General features: G+C 38.7%; 1 protein-coding gene across 1 annotated transcript in view; it reads left to right on the top strand.

Annotated features, from left to right (window-relative positions):
- The window catches only part of LOC124792692 (structural maintenance of chromosomes protein 3), a 205,756-nt gene that overhangs the window by 92,219 nt on the left and 87,695 nt on the right, over positions 1–25,842 (top strand). Inside the window, exon 12 of the mRNA XM_047257959.1 lies at positions 19,695–19,798. Coding sequence (XP_047113915.1) covers positions 19,695–19,798 — 104 coding nt within the window. The remainder of the gene's footprint in view (positions 1–19,694; positions 19,799–25,842) is intronic.

Raw genomic sequence — 25,842 nt, 5'->3', positions numbered from 1 at the left:
CTTTTTGGTCACTGTGCCATTCGAGGACTACTGTGTGAATGGCTTCACTGTTGGAAAATCCCCTCTCCTCACTTAATACACTCTTTCAGCTTGTTGAAAAGATGGAAATCACATGGTGCAAGATCTGGACTTATTTATCAGCTTCACCCATGTCTGGTACAGCCTTGCGCAAACCGTCAGCATCATTTCACCACGGCTGGACCGGCATTCTATTTACCACCAGAATTTTATAGGGTGTCTGTGTGACATTGTGTCCACAAGAATCATACTGTCCCACACACTCAACTTTGAAGTAGATTTCCAGTTGCCACTCCATTTCAGATGCACACTGTGGTACACCTGTTATCCATACTGCAGCAGAAATGTGGAATCCCAAAACATGTACTCGCTTCTAACAATGTGTCACTCTAATGGCTAAAGTTTTTAGTGTGGGACTACATGTGTCCCTGTGTATTTAGTTCTCCAAGGAAAGTCTAATTGTTATTTGTGTTACATAGGAGTTAGGGATGATCTCTACATCTGTATCCATACTCTGCAAATCAGTGTGAAGTGCGTGGCAAAGGGTATGTCCCATTGAACCAGTTAGTATGGTTTCTTCCGATTCCATTCGTGTATGGAGTGTGGGAAGAATGAATGTTTGAATGCTTCTGTGTGTGTGTGTGTGTGTGTGTGTGTGTGTGTGTGTGTGTGTGCCGTAATTATTGTCCCTTGTCCTCAAGATCCCTTTGTAAGGGGTTATATATTTGTAGAATCATAATTTAAAGCCAGGTCAAGAAAATTTGCTGTCTCGGAATAACATCTGTCTTCAAAATTCTTATCAGTTCAGTTTCTTCAGCATCTCTGTAAATCCCACAGGTTAAACAAACCTGTGACCATTCTTGCTGCCCTTCTCAGTATAATGTCAATATCCCATGTTAGCCCTATTTGGTACAGATCTCACACATGTGAGCAATATTCTAGAATGGGTCACAAAAGTTATTTGTAAGCATTCTGCTTTATAGACAGATTGCACTTCCCCAGTATTCTACCAATAAAGCAAAGTCTGACACCTGCTTTACCCACAACTCATTTCATATCCCTACAAGGTGCTACACCCATATATTGTGCGAGTTGGCCAATCCAACTGTGACTCATTGACATTTTAGTCATGGGATCCTACATTTTTTTCATTTTGTGTAGTGCACACAGTTTTCCATTTCTGAACATTAAAATCAAGTTCCTGATGTTTGCACCAGTTTCAACTCTTACCTAGATCTTACTGAATATTTATGCAGCCTCTTTCAGACAATACTTCATTACAGTTAACTGTGCCATCTGCAAACAGTCTGAGGTTACTGTTGATATTGTCTACAAGGTCATCAATATACAACATCAACAACAAGGGTCCCAACACATTTCCCTGAGGCACACCCAAAGTTACTTCTACATTTGACATTGGCTCTCCACCCAAAATAACATGCTGAGTGCTATCAAAAAGTTCTCATCCTGTCACAAATCTGCCTAAATGCCTTGATCCTAAGCTTTCAGTATATCAAGTAAGAAAAGTATGAGTTGAATTTCGCATGGCTGGTGTTTTCGGAATCCATCCTGATTTACAAGGAGGAGCTCATTCTGTTCAAGATATCTCATTATGTTTGAGTTCATGATGTTCTCAAAGTTTCTACAACAAATCATTGTCAAGGATCACTTCTGCTACCCTTCTTATAGATGTGCGTGACCTGTGCTTTTTTCCAACCACTGGGCACAATTTTCTGTTCAAGGGATCTGTGATAGATTATTGTTGGAATAGGGGCTAACTCAGCTGCAAATTCAGTATAGAATCAAGTAATGATTCCATAGGGCCGTGGAGCTTTGTTCAGTTTTAATGATTTCAGATGTTCTCAACACCACTGTCACCAGTACGGATTTATGTCATTTGTTCAGTGGTATGAGGATTTAGTTGGGTCATATTGTCTTGGTTTTCTGTTATAAAGGAGCATTTGAAAATAGAGTTACGCATTTCAGCTTTTGCTTTCCTACCATTAGTTTCAGTTCCTGTCTCATTCACTGAGAACTGGACATTAACTTTGATTATTTACATATGACCAAAATTTCTTCAGGTTCTGTGAAAGATCATGTGACAATATTCTGCTACGGTAGTCATTGAAGGCTTCCCAAATTGCTCTCTTGACAGCCAAACACATTTCATTCAGCATATGTCTATCTGGTCCTAAGCTCTACTTTACACCTGTTATGCAGTAGTCTCTTTCAGTCCATCATGTGTTGACTCATGGCACTAGAACAATGAAAGGACATGTGGAAACTATCAACTAGGCACTACAACCGTCTAATGCTCTGCTTAAAAAATTGACATTTTTGTGAAACACTGGAGGAAATAGCATTAAATTCTATCAACTCACAAACTTTTGTTGTGCTTGAATAGGTTTCCAGTAGAAGTTCCCATACCTGTATGGATGCTGTATACACGTTTATGCTGCGTCTTAAGTAAAGGTAACATTTCAAAGGTGAAAGTCATGTCCTTCAAGAACCATTACATGATTCTGAACGCGAGTTAGTATTTTATTTGGTCATGAGAAACTAATGATTTACAAAGTGCATTGCAAATTAATATTCGGTACCTGTTCATGTATTACAACATTGGGGAAAACTTTACACCAGCTTTAGAACAAGATGATAACATACAGAAAAAATGAGAAAGAAAATTAATCCAGAATTAAATGTCTAACAAATGAAACAAATGACTGCAGTCGTTATTGCAAGAATAAATTGTAGCAGAAAGACATATTGTGGAGATAGTATCAACAGACAGCAATATATTCCAGGATGATCGAAAGTTTGAGAGTTAGACTGATTCATGATTGCGAACTTGTATTTATTTATCAGTTGCTTTTACTGCATATGACCTGCACTCTAGAAGATAAAACCATCCATGTTTCACTGTGGCTCAAGCAAAGCACTATGGAAGACTTGGAGGGGGAACAGCGACACAAGCTTAACTGAGAACAACAATGAGTGTGGGGAGGGGAGTGGTGAGTGGGCAGCAAATTCAGTCTTGCAACCAGCCATGGGGATCTATACTGTGTTCTTGAGCTTCTTATAAACATCTACCATTTGTAAACTGCAGTTTGCTTGACTCCATTTGTACTCTGAATTTAACTGACTATGAAACTGGTCAAATACTGTACAATAGCTTATATTTCTGCAAGAGCTGCTAAAAGTCTAGACTGGGGCCAGTGGCGTACTTATGTGTTTGTTCCAGCAACATTGTTGACTCTCACCATGAACTTTGATTTAAATTATAGGGAGGGAGAGGGAGGGTGTCAGCTGCTGGATACGTGAGTTTCACAGGTGCCCTAGGGTGATGACGACGACGGCAGTGATTAAAAATAACGATATCACACACAACAGGCTAAACAAAAGAGGCAGTGAAGATAAAAATTAATGCAAGCAATTTTTTTGTTTTCTTTATTTCTCCATATATTAGCAAAACTTAAACAACCAATAATGGCCTAAGTTTAGAATAGGCGTTATGGTAACTTTTTAGGCAGATACCTTGTTTTAACAAAAATTTGTAATTTTGGTTAGTCAGAATACGTTAAAAAGGAGCCTCTTAAAAAATAGGATGTCATCTTTTTCTATCTGGCATCGTCTTATACATCTACATAGATACTCTGCAAATCACATTTAAGTGCCTGGCAGAGGGTTCATCGAACCACCTTCACAATTCTCTATTATTCCAATCTCTTACAGTGCGCTGAAAGAATGAACACCTATATCTTTTGGCCGACTACATCACGTGTCCTATGTTCTGAACATCCGCTGTCATCGGCTGGTGAGATCACGTGATGTGAGCTATGACTGGCTTACAAAAGTGCATCGCAATCACGATTTCAGTGCTTCAGAAAGTAACATGCAGTGTTTGGTGGAATTCGAATTTATACTTTCGTAATATGAAAATGTGAAGTGTACATGTTGCTGCACATCAGACATCTTCCCAAAATGTGTTTGGTTCCCTGAGTTTCGTTTTCTAAAGTGCCGGAAAGTTCTACGCCCGTGTATAAAACCATAACCATTCAAAAGACTGATAAGTTTTACAGTTCCGAGGAAAAGTATACTCTCACTTAACACGGAAATAAATCGCACCCTTTGGTTAGCCTTCCCCACAACATTTTCTATGTGTTCTTTCCAATTTAAGTTGTTCCTAATTGTAATACCTAGGTATTTAGTTGAATTTACAGCTTTTAGATTAGACTGATTTATCGTGTAACCGAAGTTTAACGAGTTCCTTTTAGCACTCATGTGGATGACCACATACTTTTCGTTATTTAGGGTCAACTGCCACTTTTCGCACCATTCAGATATTTTTTCTAAATCGTTTGGCAGTTTGTTTTGATCTTCTGATGACTTTATTAGTCGATAAACAACAGCGTCATCTGCAAACAACCGAAGACGGCTGCTCAGATTATCTCCCAAATCGTTTATATAGATAAGGAAAAACAAAGGGCGTATAAAACTACCTTGGGGAATGCCTGAAATCAGTTCTGTTTTACTCGATGACTTTCCGTCAATTACTACAAACTGTGACCTCTCTGACAGGAAATCGCAAATCCAGTCACATAACTGAGACAATATTCCATAAGCACACAATTTTACTACGAGCCGCTTGTGTGGCACAGTGTCAAAAGCCTTCCAGAAACCCAGGAATACGGGATCGATCTGAAATCCCTTGTCAATAGCACTCAGCAATTCATGTGAATAAATAGCTAGTTGTGTTACACAGGAACGATGTTTTCTAAACCCGTGTTGACTGTGTCAATAGACCGTTTCCTTCGAGATAATTCATAATGTTCGAATACAATGTGTGTTCTAAAATCCTGCTGCATATCGACGTTAACGATATGGACCTGTAATTTAGTGGATTACTCCTACTACCTTTCTTGAATATTGGTGTGACCGTTGCAACTTTCCAGTCTTTGGGTACGGATCTTTCATCGAGCGAACGGTTCTATGATTGTTAAGTATGGAGCTATTGCATCAGCATACTCCGAAAGGGACCTAATTGGTATACAGTCTGGACCAGAAGACTTGCTTTTATTAAGTGATTTGATTTGCATCACTACTCTGAGAATATTTACTTCTACATTACTCATGTTGGCAGCTGTTCTCGATTCAAATTCTGGAATATTTGCTTTGTCTTCTTTTGTGAAGGCATTTCGGAAGGCTGTGTTTAGTAAATCTGCTTTGGCAGCACTGTCTTCGATAGTATCTCCATTGTTATCGCGCAGAGAAGGCATTGATTGTTTCTTGCCGCTAACATACTTCACATACGACCAGAATCTCTTTGGATTTTCTGCCAGGTTTTGAGACAAAGTTTCGTTGTGGAAACTGTTATAGGCATCTCGCATTGAACTCTGCGCTAAGTTTTGAGCTTCTGTAAAGGATCACCAATCGTGGGGCTTTTGCGTCTGTTTAAATTTGGCATGTTTGTTTCGTTGTTTCTGAAACAGTGTTCTAACCCGTTTTGTGTACCATGGAGGATCAGCTCCGTCGTTTGTTAGTTTATTTGGTATAAACCTCTCAATTGCTGCCGATACTATTTCTTTGAATTTAAGCCACATCTGGTCTACGCTTATGTTATTAATTTGGAATGAGGTCGGTAAAAGGATCCAATTATTATTTTATTCCGGTTGCCAACAATGACCTCTGCCCATACTAATTCACAGGAAGTATCTACTTCAATTTTGCAACAAGTTAAACTACTTCTAACAGCAACAAACACGCCACCGCCAACCATGTTTAGCCTATCTTTTCGGAGCACCGTTAGGTTCTTCGCAAAAATTTTGGCTGAGCTTATATCCAGTTTTAGCCAGCTTTCAGTGCCTATAACGATTTGAGCATCAGTGCTTTCTAGTAGCACTTGGAGCTCTGGTACTTTCCCAACACAGCTATGACAATTTACAACTGTTATACCAATGGTTCCTGTATCTATGTTCTTCCTGTGTTCAGCCTGCACCCTTTGTGACTGAAGCCCATCTTGTGTTTTCCCGAGACCCTCTAACCTAAAAAACTGCCCAGCCCACACTACACAGCCCCTGCTATCCGTGTAGCCGCCTCCTGCGTATAGTGGACACCTGACTTACTCAACTTAACCCGAAACCCAACCACCCTTTGGCGCAAGTCGAGGAATCTGCAGCCTACACGGTCGCAGAACCGTCTGAGCCCCTGATTCAGACCCTCCACTCAGGTAAATACAGTAAATCATGATTGGGACGCCAAACTATTTGTTCTAGATAGCTTTTTCAGATTAGACATTCAGTAATGTCATCGCAGGATGTCTTATCACACCCACCACCAACAAAACTGTTATTTTCCCAGTTGATTGTTGGATGATTAAAGTCTCCATCAATGATTACACTGTGTTTGGGGGAACTTAAGTACGAGTGAACTGAGATTTTCTCTCAGGAGATATGTCTGTTGGGCAATAGAAGGATCCAGTTACCATTTTATGCCCTTCCATGATACTGAGTCTTCCCCAAACAATATCACTAGCAATTTCAATTCTATCTAGAAGGATTTGAGTTTCTTGTTTACTGCTACAAATACACCACCTCCATTTCCAATTTGCATATCCATTTGATAAACAACTAAATTTTCCTTAGAAATCTCACTGCTATCAATTTCAAGTATTAACCAGCTTTCTGTACTTTTCAATGCTTTTCAGGAGCACTTCAAACTCCAGAACTTTGTTGTGAATGCTTCAGCAGTTAACCACTAGGAATTTAATACTCTCACGTGTGAGAGGCATTTCTTTCAGTCTTACACTCATACTTCTGGGTTTCCTACAACTATCATTATCTGGATTGGCTGGAGAGTCACCTAATGTAAAGAACCCTTGTGTGCACCCCACACTCGGTCGGCTACCTGGTTAGCAGCCTCTGATGTGTAGTGCATAGCTGACCCATTTAGGGTCACCCTACAGTTCTCAACCCTGTGGTGCAAGTCCAGGATGTTACAGCCTAGCTTGTCACATAACCTCCGAAGTATCTAGTCCAGTTCTTCCACTCAACACAAAACCAAGGGGCCATGATTTATTTTGGTGACAATGCTGCAGATTTTGAGCTTCATTGAAACTCCATGTGCAAGACTGGTCTTCTCAACCTTCTCTTTCAATTGCTGGAATGATCCAAGTAGACCTAGAAGCCCAATGACATGTGACACTTGCTCTAACACACACCACAACCTGCAGCTGGTCGCACCCTGTTCCCTCAGTGACTGCTGAAATAGCCTTTACAACATATTGAATAAGGCCACCTGGCATACACAGTGGGTGCACATGATGCCCATTCATGTCTCTTGCTGCCATTTCTCTAAGAGGTACCATCGTTCGCCATATGTTTGAACTGCCAATGATTAATAGACCCCTACCCTTTCGCGTTTGCATTGTCTTGACCCCAGACAAAACAGGTTTTCCCGAAACAGGTGAAGTTAGTTCCACAGGCCCAGTTTGTTTCAGTGAAAGACAGCCCCTCAAACTTGTTGATTAGTGGGGTCGGTACAACACCCTGAGTCCTCACTGGTCCCTGTACCCTGTAAAGCACTCCTTGATCTACCAGTGAAATGTCACTTGCAGTCAAGTGGATGAGTAATGGCAAATTCCATACTTTCTGCAGGGGAGACAGAATCCACAGGAGAGGATAGTACTTGGGATACCTTTGGTACGGATATCAATATGTTTCAATATGTTTCTGCTGTAATTAAAGCAAAATTTCTGGTTTGAGAGAGCTTTTGTGATGTAAATCTCGTAAAAATCCCACGAAAAAATGTAAATAAGGTGAATAATTTTTGTTACATTTGTGGTGAAATAACATTTCCCTTGCAGAAATGCAATCTGATGCCTCTTACTGTCTATCTGCATTATTTTGGTATGAAAGTAGTGGACCGGGATAAGTCCTGGGCTCCACATATATGTCTATGGCTTTTGCTGTGCCTACGGTTTGGTGGAAGCCTACAAACCATGCAGATGACTCCTATTTCTGCTTAACTCCAGCTATAAATGCAGTTTTGTCTATGAAGAAAAGAAGAACAGTTCAGACCTGAATCTTCTACCTTCTAATCGACCCATTCTACATTCAGATAGTTCACCAGTTCCTACTCCACCCAAAAATTGTGTGTTTGAAGTAGAAAATGAAGCCAGTGTGGAGCTAGAAAAAGAAGAAGTACAAAACAAGCCTTCCAAATCTCGTGACCCTGATGAGGGAAAAGATGATACACTATACAGACTGAGTCAAGCGGAATTGAGTGATCTCTTAGAGACCTTGACCTGTCAGAGGATGAGGCAGAAATTCTGGGGTTTCAGCTAAAGCAATGGAATATTCTCAAAAGTGATGTCACAGTTTCACAGCACAGGAAACGTCAAATGGAACTGCTTCCCTTTTTGGAGAAGAAAAACAATCTTGTTGTTTGCTGTGACATTAATAGCTTCATGAAATTCTTGAATTTGAAGCATGATCCAATTTGGTGGAGGCTATTCATAGACTCCTCCAAGCTTAGTTTGAAATATGACAGCCCTGTTGGACTCAATCAAATATCATGAACACAAATGGAAACTCTGTGGTGATCTAAAAGTCATTGCCATACTCTGAGGGGTGCAATTGGGATACACAAAACATTGCGACTTCTTATGTATGTGGGACAGTAGGAATATGATATCTCATTGTATTAACAGGGTGTATATGCCCTGGGAAACCAGGGAAAAACCTGGGAATTTTTTCACTTTGGAGAAAACTGGGAAACGCCCAGGATTTTTTTAGAATTCCAGGAATCTCTCATTGTTTTAGTTTCCAGTTACATTTTTGTAATTTTGACTGGTAAGAACTGATGATCTTACAAAGGATTTTACTGTGCCCCACCACTGCAGAACAACAGTGCAGTAATAAAAAATTAATGAGACAAAAAAATCAAAATAAAACTTGCAAAGGAAATTCCCCATTTACAACAATGAAACACAGTGCACACACAAGTGTCTGCCAACAGTGAAATGAAATGTGTCAAAGGCTTTAGGATGAAGACTATGCAATTCTTCACAACAACAAACTGCTTCTGATGACCGTGACAACACAACTGTTCACATCAGGTTCATTTGAAGCTAGCGAGCTCATGCACATGCGCTGTTGAGTTGTGTATGAGCAATACCTTCTACTGCTTCTGGCTACTTAAAGTGTGGCTGCTAGGAGTGTTAGCTGTACCAGCAGCAGCAACAAGCAGCCAGGTGCTATCTGGAAATATTTTTCTGGTGGGCACAAGCTGCCAGATTCACACATGCGCAGAGCAGTTTGAGTTGTAGTGGGGAGGGGGAATAGCGTCCAATTTTAGTGATTTTGCTGTTTACTGTTTATATACAGCTCTCATGTTAAATGAAAACAGAATATAATTCCATGGTCGGGAACTATCAAGTGAATTAAAATAATTCACATAATTATGGAAGGCTAAAATATGTTACTAGTTTCAGTTTTCTGATTTTATTTCCACATTTTTGACAGTCAAGCATTAATTTTCTTGCAGAACAATGAAGTTATTTTTGTCGATCTGCGAAAGAAATTTGCCTTTTATTAGTCTTTTTCACAGAGGCAGTAAATTTATTTGAAATGAAGTGTTTCATTCCACACCATTTGCTGGTTTCAACTATTTGCTGAATTTCAAATGCACATTTTCATCTTCTGGCACATATGGCATTACGCCATAATAAAGAACCTAACATAAGATAGTACAGAACCGGTAGTCCAAGAAAATTAGCATTTAATATCAGGTTGGCGTATCCATCTTTGTGAATCTGGACACACTAATGTGTACTTTAAACCACATTATGCATTTTAGTATTATTTACGAAATTCTGCTTGCAGTATCATCTGATGTCCTGTTTTGTTTATGACGCAATGCAAGATCTCTTAATGCTGTGCAAGACTGCAAATGCTGTACACATACGTACATATGGGCTTCCTATGTCATCGTAGTTACGCATGGGCAGTAACGCCTGTTTCCTGGTGATGTCTGATAATTGCTGAAACGAATTCTAACACGTTGCAGGAAAATATTGCGAATGGTGGTTTGAGTAACGTTACTTTCAAAGTAAATTTAATTTGATGCAAGGTGAATTATGTTACGTAAGAGAATGTCCTTTGAATTTCTTAAATTATAGTGTGTACGACTCCCATTTAAAGCTTAACACTTTGAAGACAAGACATTTACGTCATTTTACTGGCACATTTACGTGATGTATCTTAAAGTGTAACACACGCAAAAAGACAAATACTATACATGAAAGCTTAGCTTTTCTTGTAGCTACACTATGTACATTATTTTAAATCATTAACTTTTCCTGTTTGTGTATTCGACTTTGTAACAGTGATGTTGCTATTGGCTGATTACATCACGTACCCTATGCTCTGAAGATCTGCTGTCATCAGTTGGCGAGATCACATGACATAAGCTATGACTGGCTTACAAAAGCATTGCAATCTCAATTTCACTAACATGCTGTGATTGGTGGAACTCAAGTATATACTTTCGTAATACACTACCAAGACATCTGGCTCAAAACTACATACAAGTTCGTGGTGCCCTCTGTCGGTAATGCTGGAATTCAATATGGTGTTGGCCCACCCTTAGCCGTGATGACAGCTTCCACTCTCACAGGCTTATGTTCAATCAGATGCTGGAACGTTTCTTGGGGAATGGCAGCCCATTCTTCACGGAGTGCTGCACTGAGGAGAGGTATGGATGGCAGTTGGTGAGGCTTGGCAGGAAGTCGGCGTTCCAAAAAATCCCAAAGGTGTTCTATAGGATTCAGGCCAGGACTCTGTGCAGGCCAGTCCATTACAGGGATGCTATTGTTATGTAACCACTCAGCCATGGGCTGTGCATTATGAACAGGTGCTCAATCATGTTGAAAGACACAGTTGCCATCCCTGAATTGCTCTTCAACAGTGGGAAGCAAGAAGGTGTTTATGTAGGCTGTGCTGTTATAGTGCCACGCAAAACAATAAGGAAGGGGTGGAAGCTCCCTCCATGAAAAACACGATCACACCATAAAACCACCGCCTCCGAATTGTACTGTTGGCACTACACACGCTGGCAGATGACGTTCACCGGGCATTCGCTGTACTGACACCCTGCCATCGTATCGCCACATTGTGTACCGTGATTTGTCATTCCACACATTTTCCACTGTTCAATCATTTAGACTCCTTACACCAAGTGAGGCATCATTTGGCATTTACTGGCATGATGTGTGGCTTATGAACAGCCACTCGACCATGAAATCCAAGTTTTCTCACCTCCCACCTAACTGTCATAGTACTTGGAGTGGATCCTGTTGCAGTTTGGAATTCCAGTGTGATGGTCTGGATAAATGTCTGCCTATTACACATTACGACTCTCTTCAACTGTCGGCAGTCTCTGTCAGTCAATAGACGATGTCAGCCTGTGTGCTTTTTTTGCTGTAAGTGTCCCTTAATGTTTCCACATCACTATCACATCGAAAACAGTGGACCTAGGGATGTTTAGAAGTGTGTAAATCTCACGTACAGAAGTATGACACAAATGACACCCGATCACCTGACCATGTTTCAAGTCAGTGAGTTCCGCCCCATTCTGCTCTCTCAGGATGTCTAATGACTACTGAGGTCGCTGATATGGAGCACCTGGCAGGGTGGCAGCACACCGCATCTGATATGAAAAACATGTTTTTGGGGGTGTCTGGATACTTTCGATCACATGGTGTATGAAAATAGGCAGCATGCATGTTGCTGCCCATCGAAGCTCGTTCCAAAATGCACGGCTATACCCCCCCCCCCCCCTCCCCCGAGGGGAGGGGGGGGGGTCGTTTCCTGAAGTGCTGGGAAGTTCTACGTCGGTGTGTAAAACCTAAACCATTCAAAGGATTGATAAGTTTTACAGTACGGATGGAAAGTGTACTGTCACTTAAACAGGGAAAATGTGTATTTTGCGGGAGAAAGTGTACTTTTAACCGGGAAATCGGGGGGAAAATCTGGGAATTCTTTTTTCCTTGTTCTCGTATACAGCCTGATTAAAGCAGACCGCTCCTAGAGAGAAAAATGTCTCTGTTGAGCCTCTTGTGGATCCAAAAGATGTTCTTCTTCCATCCCTGCATGTCAAGCTGGGTTTCATGAAAAATTTTGTCGAAGGTATGAACCAAGGAGAGTGGGCCTTTAAGTACATAAGAGAGAAATTTCCAAAATTAAGTGATGCAAAAGTTAAGGAACGTATTTTTATCGGGCCACAAATTTGAGAACTTGTAAAGGGTCCTGCATTTGACCAAGTTTTGGAGGGGAAAGAAGAGGAACCTTGGGAAGAGATGATTACTACACTCAGTTGGTGACGGTACTCCTGCAAAAATACCATAACCTCGAATGCAACATGTCCCTTAAAATCTATTTTCTCCACTCCCACTGGGACTTTTTCCCTCCTAGTCGTGGAGCTGCCAGTGATGAACATGGAGAAAGATTCCTTCAGGACATTTCTGTTACGGGACAAAAATATCAGGGCAATTGGAATGAAGCAATGCTTGTGGATTACTGTTGGTCTTTACGTAGGGATACTCTGGAACTCTGTTACAAGAGGCAAGCTAAAAGCCGATGATGGCAGCCACCACATGATCCCCTTGAGCCCCTACCATCTGCAAGGTATTTTTCCAGCAATTTAGAAGTCTTAAAATGTAACTACCATTTAAAAGAATTCAAATACACTTACAGTGTTGTTTACATATATAATTAAATGTCTATTTTTCTCTTAATCCGTTAATATGAAGTACTTCACCTTTCGTGTTTCACAGAAACTAGAGCTAAGGAAAATTTTTCGTTGTCATATTCATTTTTCTCGACGCAAAATTAGTAAGAATTGACTCATGAAGTGCAGGAAACATTTATATATATATATATATTTTTTTTTTTCCGGTGTTATATTGTAATCTGTTGAGCTGAAAAAGTACTAATTCTCCATAAGAACACAAATAAACAAAACAAGATTTCTGATAAAGCAACTGAAAAACTTGTGGGTAAAATACCAGTTTCCTAAAACTTCTTGAGATTAATTATAATTGCTAACAAACTCGAAAATAGAACTAATTTATGATAAATCTAGTTAATATTAACTCCTCTTTAAGGGAAACCTTGATGTAACACAATATGTTAGTTCAATATCTGCTACAGTAACTAAATCACAAACAGCGATTTACTAGAAATTAGATTATGCATGGGACAAAAGTTAATTTATGATAAATGTAAATAATGTATAAACCTCGTTAAGGGAAAGCTAGATGTAACAAAATATGTTAGTTAAAACATGTGCTGCAGTAACTAAACCAAAAGTGGCAATTTACTAGAAATTAGATTATGCATAGGACAATTGTAACTTCTGAAAATTCTCAAGAATGCTCATTTATTTGCGTTGATATACAACAAAATTTGAGATGAGCTAGTCTTGGCAGTAACTGTGAATCACAAACAAAAATTTTCTGAGAAATAAGTCGTGCAAAATACTAGAACTGGTAACTTAAGAAAATGTAGTTTTGTAAGCATCCAAAAATTCTCAAAAATAACCTATTTCTCACATAATTACACAATGAAATTAGAGAACCATTATTTTGAATGAGAGTAGGCCTACTGTTCTCGGAAGTTTTAAAAGAGCAAGTTTAAAGCTACAATTGACAATACACTAACAGTATGAGTTATTGCGGCATTCGCAAATATTTGAAATTTCATAATTCAATCAAGTGTTGATACAACCAATGATAGATTATGCAGAAGCAATGTGAACAATAAAATATCCGAATCTAGAATTTCAAATCAGCACACAGTTCTTACAAAAGTGGTCTCACACAAAAGAAAATTCCAAAGTTGACTTTTACTTTTAAATAAACATACAGATTGCATGGATTTTTTACGTAACTGTTTGTGTGCCAACTACTACACTGGTAAGCAGTCAGAATTGTGAAATTTGTAACTCCAACAAAGCTAAATGAATGATTATGGCTAATGGTATTTACTGTGGTTTTTGTAACACTTGGTGTGATACCAAAAGTAGACACCTATAGCGGGAGGAGAATGAATTCAGTGGAGAGAAATGGGAATGGATGAATACAGAGTAAGATAATTGGCTGGAAGAAATTAGTGATAGAGACAGACAGCAAGAAGAGGCAGGAGATGTTAAGATAATGTCTGTTGATGAAGGGGTGGAAAACATCTAAGTGTAAAAAAAAGTGAAAATGAGAACAATATCAAGACCTAAGACCCAAAAGTGGAAGAAAACTACAAAAATGACGTGGAGGAGAGGGAACTGGGTAAAATTGAGAGAACCAGATATAAATAGATTGTCAAAAGTTTAGTTGTCATGGGATTGATCTGCTATTTATGCTGTTGAACGAATTGACCCAGTAGACAGTGGTATATCAGCAGAAAATATCTGAAATTGAAAACATTAATGACCAGTTGTTGAAAATATTAGTTGTTTTACATGATGTTCTATCTTTTATTGAGTAGATGACTGTACTGAAGTAGAGGATGCATAATAGTAAGTTTGCTAATCAAATGTTAGCAAGAAAAGCATATTACATACAGTGACAAAATTCGGTATTGTAACTTAGGTGACATAGATATAATTTTGAATACTCTCTTTTTCTCCCGGGAATAATGGAAAACTCACTAAATGCCCTTGGAGAATATGGCTAAGACAAAAGTTTACTGACATATCGTCGCTAGGCAATGAAAACCTCGTAACTCAAATTGGTCAATTTTTACAGGAGAAACAAAAAACTAATTATTGAAATCACATGGGGACCTGATTAGTCAAATGTAGTGGTTTCTGCTACACAATATGGATCCGGTCATTGGTACATAAGACTTTATTGTGCACTGCAAATTGTCTGCCTGTTTTTGGAGTTATGAGGTTTTCACAGTTATTTTTTTGGTAGTGTTGGAGATAAGAGGCATGTAACGAGTGCACAGTTAAAAATTGAAATGCATGAATGTTTAATTTGTTTTAAAAAGTACTCACTTAAACTTTGCATTATTTGTGTATTATGAAATATCTGTAAGATTACGTTATTACAGATATAAAGTGAAATGAATAATTTCACATTGATCAAAATATTGGAATCTGGATGTTAATAAATTACAGTGTTTAAAAAACAACAGAAACAATGTTGTTAACTTTAATTAAAATTTTATTACTGTAAACATTTGTGCAGTTTATTACCATTTATTATTATTATTACTATTACTGCTACTATCACAATCACAGTCATAGGTGGCTGTAAAGAAGTTTATTTTCAGCTGCATTTTGTTTAGGCACGGACATGTTCTCTCATTACAAATGTGAGGCAGTGTGTCATAAAATGAATGCACATCCTTTGGAAGGACCAGCTTTAATTGTTGCAAATGTGTTAACTTTTCTGCCCTGATCTTTAGTGGTGAACTGTAGAGAGGGGCACTGTAAATAAGCTGGGTATGTTTGACATCCTTCTTAGAAGTGGTTCCCACATATCGCTGAATTTCAATTTATATTCCATTTTTCCGGAGGGATCATACTTGAGACAACGATTATCAGTCATTGTTGGATCCCCAATCTTGGATCCTGGCCAAATAGACGAATACAACGAGAGTTTATCATAGGACTTGAAAAACGTGTGGTCCAAATAATTGACAACATAAGGTCTAGGACTTCGTCTTGCAGTAGTACAAACTTCTACATAGTCAGCAGGAGTATAAATGTGTCTGTTTTTTAACTTCCTTTCTACGGTGGAGTGCATAGAATCACACTCCATTTGAGTGTGACCTTTCTCCAGAAATTTTTGCACTATTGTAATGCCTTTCTGATTGGCGAGATGAGCCAGTGCATTACTCATGACTGAGTTATGATTCTGGTACGTGCACCCATTGCTATAGAAAATAGCTTGTGAATATTTTTGGACATACGTTTCTATAAAATGCACGAGTATACTGGCAAATCCGAAGCTGTTAGTCCACCTTCACTATCGTGCCAAAGATAACAATAACCATCGTTACTTTTTAAATCATAGATGGTAAAGTTGTGGACCTTCAGTTTGCTTTTATAGTAGTGCAGATGCTTTCAGTCTGGAGAGAAAGCAGAAGTGTTTGAAGGTCCATAGTAAAACACTCTAGCTGGTCCTAATTTATCACTATTTTTCGCTTCCCTTGCCTCAGTTTTTCGGGCAGTATGCAAAGAATATTCATTGGATGAGAGATTGCCTGTCTGGTGAGAACAACAGAGATCGCACTCGTCCTTTTTAGGCATAAATAAGTTAAGATTATTTTCATCGAATACCTCGTAGAACTGTTTGTAAGCAGCTGGGATTTGTCCTCTTTTCTTGCAAAATTCTATATATACCCTATGTAGTTCTGATTTACTCTGCCAGTTAGGTTCCAAGTAGAGTTTTGTGGAAGAACGACAGCAGTAATACGATTCCAGTTTCGGCAACTCTGCAAAAAAATCTGACGCTGATTGTCGTCCACTTGAAACTTTCGTTGGTCTCTCCTGCATTTGAGGCCCTTCTGCAAGCATTCTTCCTGATGCAATAGATGCCCATGTTCTGACACTCCATTCACCTAATCACAAAGTATTCAGAAACGTAGTCTTGCTGACAGTTTTTCTCTGTCCTGCTATTACAAAATTGTAATATAGTGTGTTAGAACGGTGAGATTTATTAGATTCTGAACTATTTCTGTCTTTTAACTGGAACGGAGTAGACATGGCTTCACCCAAGACATATCCTGCCAGAAATGATTAAATATTAGCTGTCTCTGCTCTTCTGTAATATCCTTGCAATTCCTGTTCCGATTTAAGGAAGAATGTTTACAAGTACGTTGTGGTTTCATTTCCCTCCTCCTTCTGCTCATTGTTGGTCTCTTTTTGCCAAACTCGTCTTTTTGCATTCCTAACTAATCCTGTGCCCCCATACGTTTTTCTTTCTGCAAACTTTGAAGTGATTGATTGCTTTTCCTTTTACGGCGCTGCTTAGTACTTTTTACTCCCACATCAACTTCGTCATTGTCGTCTTCCGTGCTGTTGTTACTGCTATGGTCATTTTTGTTTTTATCTGGATCATACACATCACTACTGCCACTGGAGATATCATCCTCGCTGATGTGTTCAAAAAGACTTTCAAACTCAGAAGTGGAATCCGCCTCTGTATTGGCTTCTTTTTCCTCATTATCTGTTGTGTAAACCATAACGTCATCAATAATATTCAAATAATTTAATCACCTCAACTTTCAAACAAGGATCCTACTTGAAGTTACAGCAATATAAACTACGGTTTGCCTTCATTTTGTAGGTCTACTCTTTCTTTTGGTGGAGGACAAGGAGGAACCTGACTAGAATCTTCTTCTGGTGATTTTATACAATATGACTCGTTGTCGGCTTGTTTCACAAGGTGAAGAGTGAATTTACTCTTTTTACCCATAGCTGAAAACAAAGTAGTTACTGTAGAATGTATAGGATTCTGTTAAGTTCTAAAATTAAAACCTCGTATGTACCGAGTGCAGTCTGCTTTATGCGCGATGAAAAACTCATAAATCAACATTGTATTTAACGAGGTCATTATTAATTCTGTATATTAAAATACAATACATAATTATACCTAGAAGTACTAACACGTACCTGTAGCAATAAAGCAGTGTTCGGTCTGTCAGTCAAAAAGGTTACTATCCACATCAAAAAACATTTTAATCTCGGAGCACGTGTTCACCCTGCACACTAACAATGGCGATTACCGGAGATGCGAGGTTTACAGCACAAACTACATATCGCTGGATGGTAACACCGTACAACTTGAAGAAGGAAGGTTTCAACAGGCTATCTGGCATAATTGTCTACATTTGCTAATGGAGTTACGTGGATTTCATTGTCAGGTGGAGTTACGAGGTTTTCATTGCCTAGCGACGATATGAGAACAAAATTCTGTCAATTTGATATTGTTAACCTTTTACCTCAACATTTGCTGATTCTACTACCGCAAAAATGAAGAGTTTGTTGGTCAAATGATCTGATCATTCTGTTCAGCCATAGTGTTTTGTACATCTGATCTCCACATCTTCAATAATTATCTGTCTGCATTGAAGAAAACCGAACATACAGATGCAGATTGAACTGTGAGTGCACTAAGAAAATGGTCATTAGTATGAGATGACGTCCTTGAGGTTTTATTCTGATTAGTGATAAGAATGATAGTTCTGATAACAATGAGAAGAATCTAGTGAACTGAATCCACTAAGTGAGTGCTATGTGAGAGTAGATCTCCACCTTTGACTGTACAAAAGGTGAAATTACAATCCATCAGATTCAGAAAGGTGATGTCAGCAGTATACACTGTCAAGTTACATTAATGTGACCACCTGTCAGAAGCCTGACTAATCACCTTTTGCAGCACCGACCGTTGCAAGATGTGCAGGAGCAGAGGCAGTGAGGTTTTGCAAGGTATCGACTGGGATGTGCAGCCATACTCCAGTACTATGGCCAGCTGCACTAGGTTTCTTGGTTGAGGATCCATGGCACGTACAGCCTGACTGCGGGGTCCCACAGGTTCTCATTTGGGTTTAAATCCGGAGAGTTTGGTGACCAGGGAATATGGAAAACACATCCTAGTGCTCATCAAACCATACATATACACTGCGACTGTGTGACACATTGCATTGTTTTGCTAGTAGATGCCATCATGCTGAGGAGAAACAGACCATGTGTAGGGGTGGCCATGATCCACAAGGATAGATGCATACGGGTATTGCTCCATTCCACTGTGCCTCCAAAATTACGAGATCACCCAGGGGATACCCCAGACCTTAACACTCTGCCTCCCCCCCCCCCCCCCCCCCCCCCAGCCCGTCGCCCCTTCCTCAGACCCTTCCAACAATTGTTGCAGGATGTTTACTTTCAGATGTTTCAAACTGCATATGCCAATGACCATCTCTCTGATGAAGCGTAAAACATAATTCACCCTAAAAGGTCACCTGTCGCCACTCAGTGAACGTCCAGTTGCAGTATTGGTGTGCAAATTCCAGCCTTTGCTGCCAATGAATAGCAGCAACTGTGGATGCATGAACCAACTGCCAGCTGTGGTGGCCCATACACAGCAATGTTCATTGAACAGTTGATGAGAAGACACTGTTGATAGCCCCCCTTAGTTCATCTGGGTGGTTAGTTTCTCAACAGTTGCACGTCTATTTGCCTGTACACATCTTCGCAGATATCGATTGCCCCTGTCATCTATGGCTCATGGTGCCTGTTTTGGATAGTGCCATTTTGCCGTGCATGATATTCTTTAACCAAAGCAGACGCAGAAAGTTTACTAACTTAGCTTGCATCCTTCGCCCGAAAGTCAGTGATAATTCTCTTTTGAACGTCAGATAAATTGCTCCATTTCCACATTACGACAACGACTGTTTTCTGAGACACTTTATACGCCCTCCACTGCTACCGCTGTCATCTGTGAGCTGTTATTGCATGTTGATGCTAAACACAGGTGGTGGTCACATTAATATGGCTGGACCACATATCTGTCATAATGTTGTCAGATGTTTGTGGCAAGTTCGACTGTTCTAAGTGCTTGCAAGTTTGTCATGAGATTGAAGATGAATCTCTTATGATATTTATTTTTGTTGCAGGAACAGACAAATGAATTGGAAAAGCAAAGAGCTTGTATAGATGAACACAATAAACAATTTTATGATTTCAAGAAGACCAAAGATCAGTATCAGAGTAAAAGAAAGTATGTATCTTGAATTTTGTTAATAGAATACACTGTTCCAAATACAGAATTTTTCTATTCTCATTTATTGTGTGATGTTAAACTAGAACTTTTCAGGGAATTATTCATTAAGTGAGAATGATTTCTTCAAGAATAAAGTAAACCCAGTTAAGAACACACAGAGTTAGTTCTGTATTAGATAGGATCTCTTCTTGTAAGGTAAAGTGGGAAGGGATTCCATTTTGCAGATTCGGAAAAGTATGCTGCATAACCACCCTAAAGTTCCACATATAAATTTCCCTCATCATTAGTACAAAAGTCACACTTCTTTTCTGGTGTTTATTCCATTAGATGAGGTCCACTGTTTTCATGATTTGGAATGCTTATTGGTCATATGGTAGAGCAGAATGAAAACTAGTCTTCCTGTAAATTATACAGTGGCTTTTTGTCTGAATTTTCATGGCCAAACGAAGAGTGGGATTTGGACAGAGTATCAGATTGACCAGTGTGAGGTCTAGTTTTGCAGAATAGGGTTTATTTGCTTGAAAATAATCAGAATAGTTCAGAAAAACTTAATTAGTGATTTTAGAGGACTTAATTAGTAATTTTAGAGGAAACGTTGTGAACAGTTGCTGCTGGCTATGTAAATGAAGTGTCAAAAAGTTCCTCTCTTTAAGGCATAGGTATTTTCATAATTTTAGGTGCATTGGTGTGGTATTTTATTTTTAAAATGGCTTCCTTCATATCAAGTACTAAATTTAGGACATATCAAAACCAGCAGACAGTAAGAGGACAAATGAAGTGTCAAAAAATTTGTCTTTTCAGGGCCTGGCTATTTTGATCATAAAAAGTTTCATTGGTGTGATATTTAACTGTCATAGGGTGTATATGACCTTGGACAACCGGGAGATTGAGAGAAACCCAGGAATTTTTTCACCCGAGAGAAAACCAGGATAAACCCTTGAATTTTTTAGAATTCTGGGATATTTTTGTTTTATTTTTTTAAGCTTTCAATTAAATTTTTGTAATTTTGACTGGTAAGAAACAATACTCTAATAAAGTAAATTATCTATCCCACTAATGCAGAATAGAACATGAACGAGAGGAGGGGAGGACGAAAATAAAACTTAAGTTACAAAGGAAATGGCCACATACAACAACAAAACACAGTGCTCATACAGGTGTATGCCAACAGCAAAATGTGTCAAAGGCCTTAGGAAGACTGTGCTGTCCTTAGGTTAGTTAGGTTTAAGTAGTTCTAAGTTCTTGGAGACTGATGACCATAGATGTTAAGTCCCATAGTGCTCAGAGCCATTTTTTGAAGACTGTGCAAAGCTTCACAACAACAAATTGCCTCCGATGAGCTTGACGTCACAACTGTTTACTTTAGATTCATTTGAGCAGTTGCGGGTGGGCTCATGCGCATGCACAGTTGAGTCGCACATGTGTAGTACCTTCTGCTGCTTCTGGCTACAAAAGTGTGGCAGCAAGATGCTACCCGTAAAAATTTTACTGGCCCATGCAAGCTGCCAGACTCACTGGGGGCAAATCAGGGTATCTACCCCAGGTGGCAATTTCAGGGAATGGGAGGGGGACTGCGAAATTCATATTCTTGAGGGGAAAAAAAAAACCTTGCTTCACAAAGTGCCTAGTTCCAGCACACATTGCTCTGTTGATTATTCATATGATTTAGAAAACCATCTCTGTTGGATTTTGAACATATTCTAAGTTTATTTGTGAATGAACCGTAAGTTGATTTTTGAAAGCGTGCATTGTTTACGTCATGTCTCTGCCAGCGGAATCCCCGCCGCATCTAGAAATAAACTTTCCTGCAGACAGAAGGGGACAGGGCTCTATGAGCTGAGGGGAATAAAGCCAAATGGGTGGATGGCAATAGCTGTTTTCTATGTGGTTGACTGGGTTTGCGAATGATCAGCATTGTTCTAATTGCCAGTGAAATCCATAGATTCAGACTACCAGAATGGAAATAAATGAGTAACAGGAATAATAGGTAAGAAAGATTACGTATTATCTTCTTGATGTATCCAAGAAAATGAAATTTGATAGAAAATTTTTGGCCAGACCACTACACTAGTAAGGACCAGTTGTACTGTGCCCGGTAGCAGCTGCCTGAGTTCTATTCTGGGAGTAGCACAGCAAATGCGTTGTATGAACACGTAATAACGCCTACCAGAGAATAAATTAGGGATAACTAAAATGTTGATTGTGGCAGGGTTAGTGGAGATTACTGGAGATTAAGTTACAGAGTTAGTGGTGACAAGATTGTTAGAACGAGGAAGGAGAAGAAATGGGGACATAACACAAATTATGGAAGAATAAGACGATTCCAAATTTATATAAAAATTTCATATTACTACTTTTTGATCTCATGCTTGAGAACCTGGGGCGTATGAATTAAATATGAAACTATTTCCTAACATAAAGCTTTTTGCTTGTAGTAGGCCTAATAGGCATTTGATATTGCTGGTACTTCGTGAATTACATTCTGTCGTGTTATAAAAATGACCATTTGTACCAAAACAGTCTCGTTTATTTGGTGTGTGTTACAATTGCTGCAATATTAGACAAGCTTATTTTGTTTTATCTAACAGACAGTGACAAAATAATCGTAATCAGATTGAGAAACCACCCAAGTCTTGGGTACTGGTTGTATTAACAGCTTCTTCAGTATTAGACAAAGACATTTCATTTTTTCATGTAGCAAAACATTTGACGAACTTCGATGAGGGAATAGATTCTTTCCCTGAAAGGAAAGCACGCAATGTAAAGCTTTAACAAGGTTAGCTAGAGAAAAATGCTAGGACTTAAGGATTGAACAAATGTGTACTGTCTTGCTTGTCTTTTCTACTGGTTTCATGTATCCTGTATTTAATTTTATGTCACTCAAAAAAGCAAGTTATTAGCAATAGGCAATAAATAATGCAGATTTTCTGAAGAGTTCTTGTTCTCCTGGTTACAAATTGTCCCATCCAATATTAATTGCAAGGTGTTTTGTTTTGTTTTGTTTTTTTTCTTATGCACAGAGCAGTCTCCATGTGACCCACACTTATGTTTAGTCGTTTTGCTGTCTCCTCTTCATTTATTGCTCTCACATCAAATGAAAACAAAATGGATTTCTGTGGCTGGGAGCTATCAAATTAATGAAAATACATTGACGTGAGTACGGAAGTACGGAAGGCTAAAAAATGTTATTGGTTTCAGATTTTATTTTCTTTCCACCTTTCTGACAGTCAAGCATTAATCACCTTGCTGAAAAATGAAGTTATTTTTGTCAATTTGCTAAAGAAATTTATCATTTGTTAATCTTTTCCACTCAGGCAGTCAATTTATTTGAAACGAAATGTTTAATTCCACGCTATTGGCTAGTTTCAATTGTTCACTGCATTTCAAAAGTGCACATTTTCATCTTCTAGCATGTATGGCATTATGCCATAATGAAGAACCAAACATGAGATAATACAGTACTGGTACTCCAAGAAAATTTGCATCCCAATGTGCACTTTATTTCAAATTATGCATTTTAGTATGGTTCACGAAATTCTGATGCTCTTGGAGTATCCTCCGATGTCTTGCTTCTTTTATGACATAATGTAAGATATTTTAATGTTTTACACCTACGAACATACGGGCTTCCTGCATCATAGTAGCTGTGCAAGTGCGGTGACGCCTGTTATCTGGCGCCCTCTGGCAACTACTGAAACGAACCTATTTCTAACAGGTCACGGGAAAATATTAAGAATGGTTGTTTGAAAAGCATTACTTTCAGAGTAAATTTCCTTTTGTGTAAGATGAACTATGTGCGAGAATGTACGATAAATTGTTTAAATCACAGAGCGTTTGACTCTCATTTAAAAATCAAGTCTTTAAGGACAAACATTTAGGAAAATTTTGAGCCCAGAAGATCAGACATTTATGTCTTTATTAAAAATTTTACTAGCACATTTGTGTGATATATCTTGAAGTGTAACACACGCAAAAAAGATCAACATTATATGTGAAAGCTTAGCTTCTCTTGCAGCTTATTAATCTTCGAGACCAATATTATGTATGAAAGGTTTGCTTTTCTTGTAGTAATATTGTGTATATTAATTTAAATCATTAACTTTTCCTGTTTGTGTATACGCTCTACTTAACAGTGATATTGCTATTGGCTGACTACATTACGAGTCCTATGCTCGAGTATCCGCTGCCATCGGCTGGTGAGATCACGTGACATGAGCTATGACTGCCTACTAAAGTGCATTGTAATCTTAATTCAGTCCATTGGAAAGTAACATGCGGCGTTTGGTGGAATTTAAATTTACACTTTTTTTTTCTGAGTTTGGTTTTCTAAAGGGCTGGGAAGTTCTACGCGAGTGTATAAAACCAGAACCATTCAAAGGATTGATAAGTTTTACAGTTCCGAGGAAATGTATATTGTCACTTAACACAGAAAAGGTGTATTTTCACCCGAGAGAAAGTGTAATTTTAACCGGGAAAAATCCCGGAAATCCTCCCCTCCCCTCCCCCCTTTCTTGTCCACGCATGCATCCTGTGTCAGAATGGTGTCTTTCAAATCAGATACTGAGGTGTCAATAAGATAATGCTTTCAGAACAAAACCTAAAAAAATGGAAAAAAGATCTATCATTATTTTGTGACGTGGTGAGTATAAGCGCAAGAAATAAAATATATTAGAGAGACATTTTGAGTTCATTTGAGTGATGTTAGAAATCTAGTACAGGAAATGAAATGTGTCAAAGTTTTCTCTAATGTGTTTTATTTCTTACTATTTGACAAATCATTTCACAACACTTTTTGCAGATTTTTAAAAACTTTTTAAACTTCATTTTTAACTCTTGAGCCCAGATGTCCTTTGTCGCCAGACTTCAGTTAACTGAAGGAATGGGAGCCAAATATGCAAGCTGTTGGTCAGTTGTTTGAACTTAGTTCTGTGTATTATTGCACTTTAACTATTTGCATATCAAATCATTTGAGACAGAGTTGGGGGTCCAGCCCAGTATGTGTAATTGTTGTGGAAAATGCTTAAAACCCACAGTCATGCTGGCTGGTGCGCCAGACCTGTGGTTGTTAATCCACTACTCAGCTCTGATCTGGCTCTGGCTTACAACCCCCCTCCCCACCAATCTCACAAAATAGCACACTGCACATTAAGCTATATGATCAAGTTATTAATACAAAATATAAGATACATAGAAATAAATGCATATTTTTATTAGAATATCCACTTTTGAGAATTTCATCACCTCTAAACTATAACTGTGAAATCGTTCTTGGGAAGTTCTCATTTTGTAATGACATAAAATTTCAAACTTTCAAAAATGTTGTCCAATATCTGTGGCAGGAAAACAACTGAATGTCTCAGATCACTGTAGTAGTATTCCTTGTGAACAGACATTACACCAGCACCAAAGATGATATATTTGAAGCATCATCCGGAATACTCGTGTTCATTTAAGATTTTGTGTTTATTTAATAGATCCTTTCCAGTCACTGCTGAGTCTTACCGATTTATGTACTTGATATCCCACCTGCTTACTTTCAAATATTGCAATCTCCCATTACTGACTATCTTTACATCTCCTTCTTTTTCATGGTGGCAGCCTGTGGTGTTGACCTGACTGTTTCACTAGTTCCTGCTTTCTTTCATCGAGATCTTCATTCATTTCCTTTATATCACTTTTCAACTGAAGTAATTTTGACCACCTTCTTGGTTTGACTTTCATTTTCAATTTTTTTTCTGTAGTGTGGATCGACTGGGGAAGAACATCTTAAATATTAGCTACTGCCTACCATGTTGACAACTTTCTGTGTGCAGTAACTGCATGGACTTATTCACGCCCTTAAAATCCAATGTGGTAGCCAATCTTATGTGGTAGGTTTGATATACACTTCCCGTAAAGCCCCTTGACAACACTGGGGTCACATCTCTGATTCTTGAACATGCTAGCTCCTCGCACATACCAAGGAGTAAACACTCCTTCCTGGAGTTGCAGGGCTTCCAGCAATGACCATTGTACCAGATGACCTGTGCTGTGGCTCGTTG

This window comes from Schistocerca piceifrons, chromosome 1 (genome assembly GCF_021461385.2).
Source record: "Schistocerca piceifrons isolate TAMUIC-IGC-003096 chromosome 1, iqSchPice1.1, whole genome shotgun sequence".
Lineage (NCBI taxonomy): Eukaryota > Metazoa > Arthropoda > Insecta > Orthoptera > Acrididae > Schistocerca > Schistocerca piceifrons.
Note: the sequence above shows the minus strand (reverse complement) of the source record. Positions and strands in the feature narration are given on the sequence as shown.